Consider the following 11,709-nt stretch of genomic DNA (forward strand, 5'->3'; position numbering starts at 1 on the left):
TGTACTGATAAAGTGAAAAGCAGTAACTGACTGATAGTTGAATTTTTAGTCTGTTCTTATGTGTCGAGCCCTGATACTGACTTGTGGATGATAATTGAGAAGGTAATCTCATGCCTCAGTTTCCCAACTGTAAAATGTAAATATAATAATTTTTAAAAATGTTTTTTAATGATGACAATTTATTCTAATGCTGAGCAATGTGTGTATTATTATTCAAGGCTGGGTGAATGTTCAAAGGATAAATCAGGTTTAAAATAATTGTCTAGAGAGGAATCTTTGTTTTGAATGCTTGTGTGCAAGGTAAATGAAAGGTCTAGTAATCTGAGGAATCATTCTAAAAAGTATTTGTTGCACTAGACTAAGCTGTAACTAGATGTACAGATCTGGGGAAGATAAGATTGGTGATGATTTACAATTTTAGGGGCATGGATTCCCTGAAGCCTGAAAATTTGGATTGGGTCTGCATTTTTGTGCAGATTAGAGCTGTACCTAGAGATCGGATACCCAAATTTACTGTACTAGGAGTAAGGAATCTAGGGCATAAGACTTTGCTGTCTGTGCCTTCCTTCCCCAAAGGAAGGAAAAGCATCTCTAAAATGAGATGCACAAAATGGGCAGTAAGTTCCAAGATTGCAGTGTCTGTGTCTGCAGTGCCCTCAGGGAGCTGCTTAAGCAGTCCTGCCACACGCTCTGTGCTAAGTTGATCAGAGAATTTAAATGATAACTTGATACATTTCTCTTTTTCCCGTGACAGAATTATTTTTTTTAACTCGTACGTACTGAAGGATAGTCAGCTTATAACTTCATTTCTTTAGGTCACACAACACAGGATCTTGCCATTTATGATAATACCCTGCTCTTGGATAGATGGCCATGTCTTTGTAATGCAAATTCTTTATGGGCAGTAGAATGTCTGAGAGAATCATCCAAGCATAGATATATTTGATGTGTATTTTTCCTGTTTGGTTCTCCTTGAGAAAAAAAATGAATGTGTGGCATCAGCCTGGTATTGATACAGTATTGAAAACCAGAATTTTTTACATGGATTTATTTCCAAGATCAAATTTCAGTTTTCTACTTCCAGTGATGTTCTTGGATGCCTTTCATTACAGAGCAATATATATTCTGTCTATCTCACTAGGTATTTGTAGGCCTCCATCATCATGGCACCTGAACAGACAAGACATTTCTCTTGATTTGTTTCAAGTATCCTGTATTTAATATCAGCACAAAACAGTTCGGATATCTTTGCAAAAATTGAAAGCCCTGATGCAAAGCACATAAAATGACTGAGCTGTTCTGTAATTCTTTATCTTCTTTTCCCTCTTTTTTTCATGATATGTGCCATGGGTTCACAGCTGATAAGCCAGTGATAGTAGAGGAAATGCTCCACAACTTGGATTTCTGTGATGTTTTGGTCATGGGCGCAGAACTAGATCCTGAACAAGAGTGTTTAGAACTAGATCATGTGGAGCTCCAAGGAAAACATCTAGATGCCACAAATTCCACAGCAGGATATTCAATCTACGGTATGTTAGTTGAATTTGCTTTCCCTTATTTTGTCACACCAATTATGTTATTGGAATGAAAGATGTTATATGTAAGAAATTATGCAGAAATCTGTGATTTACTAGCTGTAAAAATATTCCAAGAGAGACTGCATCTCAAAAAGCACAGTCACTTCTTGATCTCTGGGTGTGCTGTATTTATCCTTTGGGATCTCAGCATCCCTCCTGCTACTCTCAAAATAAGGAAAATGGCATCACTGCTTTCTTTAATGTGGGGTTCTTGTGGACCATCACAGAATCACAAAATTAACTAGGTTGGAAAAGACCTCTGAGATCATCGAGTCCAACCTTTGACCCAACACCACCTTGTCTATCAGACCATGTCTATCAGTGCCACATTCAGTCTCTTCTTAAACAGCTCCAGGGACGGTGACTCCAGCACCTCCATTGGGCAGCCCATTTCAAAGCCTGACTACTCTATCTGTAAAGAATTCCTTTCTAACATCTAACCTAAACCTGAAGACTGTGCCTTCTTGCAGCTGAAGACTGTGCCCTCTTGCCCTACTGCTGGTTGCCTGGGGGACATGGGGGTAGGAGGAGATTCCTCCTGTACAGCGCTGGTAACTCATTGGCCAATTTTTTCTTTTTATTAAGTAATTTATTTTGTATCTCTGCTGTTGTGTTTGTCCCTCTCCATTATGGATCTACATTCACTTCCAAAGACTCTGCTCACATAGTCTAGAATCAGCCAGAGGCTCTATCAGGGACTATTTGACGCTCTCTCATTTTCGGACCGTTCTGCCAACTTTCATACTTGCTGTGAGCATTTAGTCTCTCACGTACTGCACAGAGCAATGTTACATGGCCTCCCCTGCTCAATGTTACATGAGCCTGTCCCTGCTCTGCCCCCCCTGCAGGTGTGGACAGCATGTTCAACTACGAGCAGGTTCTGCGGCAGATCCGGTACCGGAACTGGGACACCGCTGCCACCTTCGACAGGAAGTTCAGGGTCAAGTGCTCCGAGCTAAACGGGCGTTACACGAGCAACGAATTCAACTTGGAGGTAAGCAATTATGCAGTCAAGCTTTCTTATCTAGCACTGAGGCTGAGCACTGGCCTAGCTTCAGCACCGTGGTGTTTTCTTTAAAATATGTAAAATGATTGACGCGCTCAGGTAAGTGTAACCAAAAAGAGGAAAAGATGCTAAGTTCCATTCAAATAGGAAGTCGACTTCTGTGGGCACTCCTCAGTGTGGGTCTCTATTCTGCTGTGAATTGAGGAGATGACCCTTCTCTCTAACTCCACTAACACAGAGAATTACTCCTGTTACACAGAATGCTTTGGATCCACTCCTTAGACTGGTCAGTAACCACAAGAATATTCAGATACCTCTGTGGAGTCCACGTGTGCTGGTTCTAAGGCCAATGCACCACAGTGGCTCAGGGACTGAGATTACTGCTGGTTCACCTCAGCAGGACTGGTGGACCTGTTATGAGGAACTCTCTTATCCAGCCTAGAGCCCAGATACCAAGTTACCACAGGAACGGGCAGGGCCTTCTTAGCAATAGGGTCAAAAACTTGTTAATTGTTTTTATAAGCAGTTATTAACTTAATAATTGTTAATAAAATAAAGTTTTTTCATGTTATATTTAGATAACGCCTAAAAGCTAATTAGTATAGAGAAAAAATCATTCCTTATCCAGACAGGTAAGTCAATAAAGTCCTGTTCTGTGCCACTTCATAGTGAACAGCTAGAAATGTTAGAATGCATTGCTCATCATAGAACTTAGAAATATATCAAGCTGTGTATTTTTTTACTGGCATAAAAAGAGTTAATTTGGCCTTTAAGATCTATGTAATACTCTTCCTATCTGCTCATGTAACTTAATATACGGAGCCAGCAGGCTTGGAATATAAAACACTTTTTAGTATCTAATCCCTTATTTTTCTCTTGTACCAGGTTAATATTCTACACAGCTCCAACTCCAACTTCATGGACCATGTAAATCATATGATAGTACAACCACAATTTCTCCAATCTGTTCAGCACCCTGAGGGGAGTGTAAGTGCTGTTCACAACTCAGGTATGTGACACCTTTACAGAGACTGCTCATAATGATTCAGGTATGTCAGTGTTTCCCTTGTGAGCCAGCCTGGGCAACAAACAAAAGCCCTGAGGTCCAGAGTTACAGCTTGTAAAACCTCACAGAGACTGTTGCACAAGTGTAAAAGAAGGTAACATTTAATTCTATTCCCTCATTAAGACCTGGTATCCTTTTTTAAGTTCTTCATTAATGGTTTTGTACTCTGACCCACACAGTTAAGAATATGTCTTGTTTCTAGTATTAAATGGTATGAAGGGTAATATATATGGTCATATTGTCTTTGTTCATCTGTGTTTCTATGGCATATTAATTTCTGCCTGCTCTTTTCTAAACAAAAGGAAGAAACGTTTGTGTTATTTTTTAAATATGTAATTGCCTCAATGGCTCTGTTAGCTGCTGACAAGGCCTCAGTCTGCAGCTGTCTGGAGAGAAGATAGGTTCACCTAGCCATGTGCAGTGGCCATTAACATATATTAAATACAGAATTTAAAATATATTTTTTAAATACATATGAAATCTGAAACCTTTTCAATAAAGTTAAACCCAGGGCAGAGACACCTCTTTAAAGGTTTGATTCCGAAATCTTTTTAGCTGAATGATACATATGTAAAGAAGTAAAGCTGATGTAAAGTGTAAGTGGTTATAAGTAATTATATACAAATATGCTTAGAAGATTACTCTGTTTTTCTTTACACTTGTACAGACAGTTCCCTAAAATGAAACAGAATTTTTACTAAATGAACTGTTGCAAATTAGTTCTTTCTTCTTTAATATTGTTCTGATTTCAGACTTCCATTCTTATGGGCAGGGTTAGGTGATAAAATGCATTATAGAACTACTATAGCTCCTGGAACTGCAGTACCTCAGGAACAAGGGTACACAGAAAGTGGCAGCACTTCTCCACTAACCTATTTATGGAGCTGATATATGGTAGTTCAGAGCAATTTCTTCCTGTGGCTAGGTGGAGGCAGAGGCTTCCCAGAGTGCAACCAAAGAGTGAGGAACAATGTCTTGAATTCTCAGGAGTCTCCCAGAAAGGCTATAACACAAGCAAGTATAGTGGCAATGCATTATTTTATTTCTTGGAGAATGAGATTCAAATGACAGTATAAGTGTTTGAAACCTCTGTAAGCTTTGAGATGCACTTTTTCTCCCACGCGAGGTCGACGCCTCAGCTGTGATCAGAAGGGGTCAACATATGAGTAAGAGAAGGGAACCTTATTGCAAAAGCACTTGTTCTGAAACTAATGTGTTCTGCACTGATTAAATACTTGTCGTCTGTAGTAAAGTGGCTCAGAGAACAAATGGTAGGCATGCTCACTTTTTAGTTATGATTTATAGTGCTCATTATAAGGTATCTGTGAGCACCATTCCTGTATGCTTTGCCTTAGTAGGTGGGCACTTGTCAACACTTTCAGAAGCCCCAGGCACATGGCAGATGGCTGTCCTGATTCTCAGTCCAAGGGAAGAGATGCTGTGGGTTAAAAATTCACACGTATTTAGTGGGGTTTAGGCGATTTGTTCCGCAAATGTAAGTTTTTCCACCTTTTGTTGCAGTTGTTCCAAGTGTGGCCACCATTGTGATCATAATCTGTGTGAGCATCCTCATTTTTGTCATAACCTTGGGCGTGTATCGGATCCGCACAGCTCACCAGCACGGCTCTGCAGACCACGAGGGAAGCAAAGAGAATGAGATGGATTGGGATGATTCTGCTCTGACCATCACCGTCAACCCCATGGAGGTACATACCCGAGGCACAGTGTTAGATCATGGCACTGCCAGCAGTCACTGCCTGGGCTGGTAGCTCACTCAGCAGTGAGTTTTAAGCCTCTTTCAGAGAACAGTTGTTCAGGCTTGGCAGAACAGTTGTATATGCACTCAGGACCCCATCTCAGTTTTCAGCTCTGCACACCATGATAATATATAATTGAGAACTTAATATTTGTTGTAATATATAATCACTAATTAGGATGGTGAAGAATTCTTGGGTACAACAACACTTCTCTCCATCCATGTTTGTACCCTAAGTACCCAAGATTATATAGTTTCTTTGGTTTAACCTTTTAATGTAAGCACTAATACACTAAAAGGAGGGGAAATGATCAGAGTTTAAAGAAACTCACATTGATGGCTTAACTTTTGGCAGCATGACTAACAAAGATATTGGTTGTTGACACTCTATTCCTCTTACATTAGCTTTTGAATATTTGCTACCCAGTCATACCAGATTAGATGCCTCATAGTCACATAATGGTGGAAATCAGATTTTCCCGGGATTTTAGCATTTCTAAATGTGGACTACATGCTCATATTCTCACAGCCACTGGTTAGCAAGAAAGCACCTTTCTCCTACTGTCTTTCATTTCTTTAAATGTACTGTAGAAATATGAAAAGCCTCACCAGACAGAAGAGGAGAGTGAGGAAGAAGACATAGAAGATGAAGAGGAAGACACAACCAGTGCTGAATCAGATGAAAGTGAAGAGGAGGAGGAAGAAGAGGAGGAAGAGGAAGTGATTGTCCAAAAGGGAGACAAACAGAATGCCACCAGGCAAGCGCAGCTGGAGTGGGATGATTCAACACTCCCATACTAACAGCCCTGCAGCCATATCACACTTTTGTAACAACCAATACAATGGTTTTTCAGAGTCTATGAATTCATTGACAGGATTTGAACTTCTGCTTGCCTGTTTTGCCTAAAGTGATCTTGTTGTAGTAATTGGTAATGATAGAACAGACCCTTTTCTTACAAAGCCTGGAGAAAACATGGTACAAACCTACTGGCCTACCCAGGAATAATAAAGTAACTAGGACCTGATCTGTTAGCAAGCATAGTTCTCATTTCCTATTTCTATACTACAGACATGTGGCAAAAGTCCTGTCACTCGACCCATACAGGTTTTTGCCTTTGTTTTTTTTTTTTTTCCACACAAGAGAGATTTCAGCTTATTATGAAGAATTACTTGTATGGGTCTAAATAACAGTTTCCAATTGACTTCACACTCCTACAGGTGTTGTAAAAAATAATCCACCTCTAAATTGGGACAGGGTTTTAGTGCTACAGGGGACAGAGACTGAATTCCATTTGTCGTCTTGTCCTGCCTTCTTGGATTTAACTGTCCCTTACAAGGGAATATCTAGGACCTCACCTGGAATGCGTGTGTGCCTATGTAGAAGTGGACAGTGTATTTTTTCAGGCATGCTGTCAGACCCTCAAGAGAGGGATTTTTGTCCAACCTACCGACAGAAATTTAAGAGAGTTTAATAAAAACCAGCAACAAGGGGCTGCTGAAGGTTACAAAAAAAAACCCACAAAAAACCACCCAACTTGTTCTGCGTCCACAGATCGAGTAATATGATCTTATGCAAACTGTAAATTCTAATGGGATTGATTCACTGAAAATCCGTACAGCTGCTCATTAGTTATGGATTGAGCAATTTGCAGCAAATCGATGCTTTAAACTGTCTGTCCTGTGAAATCATTAGCTTGCTGCAGCATCACACTGAAGTAGTGGAAAATAAGTGACCCCATTATTCCATAGCTATGTATGGCTGGGATTTAAACAATTATTTTAGACGAGGAAAATGTTCCCTTTTGTTTAGTGAATGCCAGCTGGAATTCCTGTCTGACTACAAAACATTATGCCCTATTTCTTCTGTACCCCTGCCCACCTATAGTGGCACAAAAGAAAGGAACAACATACACAACTGTCAGCTCTCTTTTGTGCTCATAATTCTCCCTTATTTCTTCTTCCTGAAGCCATTTATGTTGAGAAAAGGTTTTATAAAGTAGAACAAGGAGAAATAAAACCTACCTGGAACCAAAATAATTGAAAACAAAAACTAAACTCTTAAGAGGTTGAGAGAGTATTTTAGTTTGTTATGGTAACACAGCATATTTTTCTTAAACACTGTTTAAAAAGTTTAAAAAAAAAAAAAAAAAAGCAAAGCTACGTACAATGTGTTGATAAGTCCGTGTGGTGTGGTTTTTGTCCCCTTTCCATAAGTACCTTTGCATCTTCAACTGCTCTGCATCCCAAATGCTGCAGCACTTGCTAGGAAAGCTGCTCTAATGCATAAAAACAAAATGGCATGGAAGAGAATGCTGCTTAGTGGCTTGTCTGTTGGTTTTTTTTTTTCCCCCTAAATACTTCATTTACAATTTCATCATTGACTTCTGCTTTTGTAATTTGCTGTTTAAAATGAGCTGCTTCCTATGCTCCTCTCCCCCAGAGAAACAAGCAGTCTTACCACAACAGGACCTTCCCGAGCACCCCTGAGTTGGTGTTGCAAAGAGTAAATGGAGCAATCTTTGGGGTATCCATCCCCCTCAATACCAAATTATCAGCAGCTCCTGAATACCTTGGAATATAGAGAAAATACTGTGGGTTTGGGAGTTCTTTTAATTCCAGTTTCTGCATCTGATAGTTGAAGGGAAAAACTGACAGCAACTAGGCCTTGTAGTTTAATAACTAGAAAGTAAATGAAAAAACTCTATATTAAGTTTAAAATTAGAGATCTTCAATGCTTTTATTTATTGTGCCAACAGTCATGTTGTCCCATGACTGTTAAGACTGGAAATACAGGAGTTTTCTTATGTTAGCAGTCCTGTTTCATTTTTATTCTCTCACATGTATTAAACTTAGAAGAATATTTGCAGAATCAAGCCCACATAAACACAATTTATCTGCAGAAATGACAATTCTAAAAATGTCCAAAATTTCTGTTTAGTAAAAAATTAATATTCATGTTTCTGAATATCCTGAACTAAAATTTTATGTTAGATCATTTCCTAGCACCCTACTACCCTAAATCATTTCCTAGTGTAATTTTTGTCAGTGACATGAAACAGGCTCTTTGTGGTGCTTGTTATCAGTGCATATCAACAAATCTTTCTGCTCAGAAAAAAAAAATATTTAAAATTAAAAGTAGATATTTTAAAGTCAATTTCAGATTTAAAACTGGATTTAAATTATTTTTAAGTTTCTGTTATTCCTGATTATTCTGTTTCTGTTATTCCTGATTATTATTATTATTATTTTAATATAGCAAACCATAGGGCAACTTGAAAACAGCAATTTACAACCTTATTGACAGCCTTTAATTCTTTTATGTTTGTGAATTCATCAGTGTGTTTCTCCATCTAATAGATTTTTATCTTTTTGTTACTGGAAGCAAATCTTTTCAGGATGTACTCATACATTACACAAGAAGCAAACAAAGTATTTTCTCTACTGTAAATAAACCTACATTTTTAAACCTAAGCAAAGTAATACAGGCATGTGTGTTATCACTAAAATTTGGTTTGCAATAAGATAGTCAGCAAACTAAAATGTTTCACTGTACTTATTTTAGATTACTCATTGGAGTGCATTATGCAGCTTTTTCATTCAAATAAACAGAAAAATCCTTCTCACAAAATGTTAGTGAGAATGAGATACTTGTTCACAAAATACACCCTCGAATATTTGTACAGCACTGACAGCAATGGACTCCTGAGCAAAAGCCTACTTATAGAAAATCAGAAAAATATCACTTTTTCTAAAACAATTTTAACAGTATTTCCTCCCCTCCATGAATTATTTTTTGATGTAAACTACTTGCTAAAAAAAAAAAAAACCAACAAAAATCTCAGAGCACATACACATATGTGTGCACACATACACACACACATGGGATTTTCTTCCCCTAACCAAAAGTCAAGAGTCTCTCCCTTCCTCTCTGGAAGAAGTGAATGAGGTTGGAAAAGACCTCTAAGATCATTGAGCCCAACAATTAACCTGACACTGCCAAGCCCACCACTAACTCATGTCCCCAAGTGCCACATTTACACATCTTTTAAAGCCCCCCAGGGGTGGTGACTCCACCACTGCCCTGAACAGCCCATTCCAATGTCTGACAACACTTTCAATGAGGAAATTTTCCCTGATATCCAATCTAAACCTCCCTGGCACAACTTGAGGCTTTTTCCTCTTGTCCTGTGACTTGTTACCTGGGAGAAGAGACCGACCCCCACCTGGCTTTAAACTCCAGTCAGGTGGTTATAGAGACCAAGAAGGTCCTCCCTGAGCCTCCTTTTCTCCAGGCTAAACATCCCCAGCTCCCTCAGCTGCTCCTCATCAAACTTGTGCTCCAGACCCTTCCCCAGCTCCATTCCCTTCTCTAGGCTCTCTCCAGCACCTCAATGTCATGAAGTACATATTTTTACAGTAGCAATAAACAAGTATATCCAAAGAAAACATTTCTGAAGATGTACCCATAATACAGGAATCCATGACAGCACAGATCTAAAATGACATCACATCAATGATGCCTTTAAATCTTTAAAATTCTAATCTAGGGCTAGGAAAAGCTGCAAAACCTACAAATGCAAATTCCAGATGGTGATATACGATGTTATCTGAATTAATATAACTGCCTAAATGGCCATTCTTGATTAATAACTCTCATTTCTTTTTTTTCACTTCTGCTCCCTCTACAGGTGTTTTGTCTTTGCAAGTAAACCTTAAAATGCACACTTGTCGAGGTTAATCTTAGTATTTACTACATTGGCTGACATTAGTTAAACCAGAAATAGACATGTAGGGTTCTTGACATGTACTAATTAAAATAATTAAAATAAACTGTTGCTATTTGTTCATTCAAACAGGTAATAATATCCTGCAGTGGTGGCACGACTGCTTTTTACCTGGTGGTGATCTCCCTTGCCAAGGGCTAATGGGAAGGAGCAGTTAGTTTCCATTTCTGGTATGTTGTGGTGCTGAGCTTGCTGAGCATCTGTGCACCATCCTTACTTCATTCTGGAAGAAAATAAGATTTAGAAAGGATCAGAGGGTTATAAATTTCCTCCTGTGGGGATGAAATCCACTGTCTCCATTGCAGGAGCTGTCCCTGCCTGACCTTAAACTGAAAATAATGGCATTGGAGATCATTAGCCCCAGGTGAAGGACCAGTCAGAGGGTAATGCAGTAGCAGCCCTTAGTTCTCTTTGGCAAAGCCTTTTGAGCCCTGCACCTGTTTTGTGTCTCAGCTGTCTCTTTCCCTGACCTGTAACCTCAGAGGCAGCTTTAATCTTTTACCTGGTAGGGATCCCAGCACTTTGGACACAACACTTCCTCCTCTGAAAGTTTTGGTGCCAGCACACACAGCACTCCAACTCCAACCCTCCAGGCTTAGCAGAACAGGGGAATGGAAGACTGTACTGTGGTGACAGCAGGTAAAGGTCTGGTGGGACTGAGTTGCTCCTGGCATCCTGGAATACAGATTGGAATACAAACTGAAGGATGTTTGCAAAAACATCCCCTTAGAGAGGGAGAGGAAATAAAACAGTACATCTCCAGGGCTTCCTCTTTCCTTAATTCACACATGCTGACTACGTGAAAGAATGAATAGCTTAAAACCTGATATCCCCCCTGAGACTGGGGATATCCTGGATCACCAAGTTCTGCCCTGATAAAATTACTGAATAAAAATAGGGAGAATATTTGAGGGAACCTGAATGTGCAGTAGACTCATCTGGATGTTTCACTTACTTTTGACCATGAGTCTTAGGGTTAATGCACCTCTAGGTGATGCCTGTAGCTGCTGACCTTTGCTGAACTTAAAGAAGTTCTCCTTCAGCAGCTGGGCAGATCTAAGGGAGATAGGAGAAAAAAGCCAAACAAACAACAAAAAACAAAGATCAAAAAGATTGTCAAAGACAGCAGAAATAAAACCACCTTTTAAATCACTAAACTTATTCCTATTAATTGCGCATGATGCTGTGCTATATAAATATAATCTTCCTCAAGCTTCAGCCAGTATCACCAAACACACAATAACATGAGGTTTTTCCCTATTCAGGCACAGAGAATGACAGGCTTTGTTCATGCCACAGCCTCATTGCCCACAGTCTGCAAAGCTCCCAGTGGAGAAGTGCCACTGCAAACAGTGTAAGAGTGACAGCTGCCCTGTCCCTCAGAGATCGCAGGGCTCCCACAGAAACCAGCACTCCCATGCTTATGTCCAAACCATGCAACACTTTGTAATAGAAAATAAATACTGTTTACAGCACTCAGGAGCAAATAGTGATCCTGTAAGATTCTTGTACGTTTGGGC

The 11,709-nt window shown here is 39.5% G+C and overlaps 1 protein-coding gene across 1 annotated transcript in view; it reads left to right on the top strand.

Moving 5' to 3' along the window:
* Positions 1-9,242, top strand: part of CLSTN2 (calsyntenin 2) — a 197,679-nt gene extending 188,437 nt beyond the window's left edge. The window contains exons 12-16 of the mRNA XM_017825577.1: positions 1,359-1,529; positions 2,426-2,571; positions 3,469-3,592; positions 5,171-5,355; positions 5,997-9,242. Coding sequence (XP_017681066.1) covers positions 1,359-1,529; positions 2,426-2,571; positions 3,469-3,592; positions 5,171-5,355; positions 5,997-6,206 — 836 coding nt within the window. The 3' untranslated portion in view covers positions 6,207-9,242. The remainder of the gene's footprint in view (positions 1-1,358; positions 1,530-2,425; positions 2,572-3,468; positions 3,593-5,170; positions 5,356-5,996) is intronic.
* The last annotated feature ends 2,467 nt before the right edge of the window (positions 9,243-11,709 follow it).

Source organism: Lepidothrix coronata, unplaced genomic scaffold (genome assembly GCF_001604755.1).
Source record: "Lepidothrix coronata isolate B3197 unplaced genomic scaffold, Lepidothrix_coronata-1.0 Scaffold120, whole genome shotgun sequence".
NCBI classification, from domain to species: domain Eukaryota; kingdom Metazoa; phylum Chordata; class Aves; order Passeriformes; family Pipridae; genus Lepidothrix; species Lepidothrix coronata.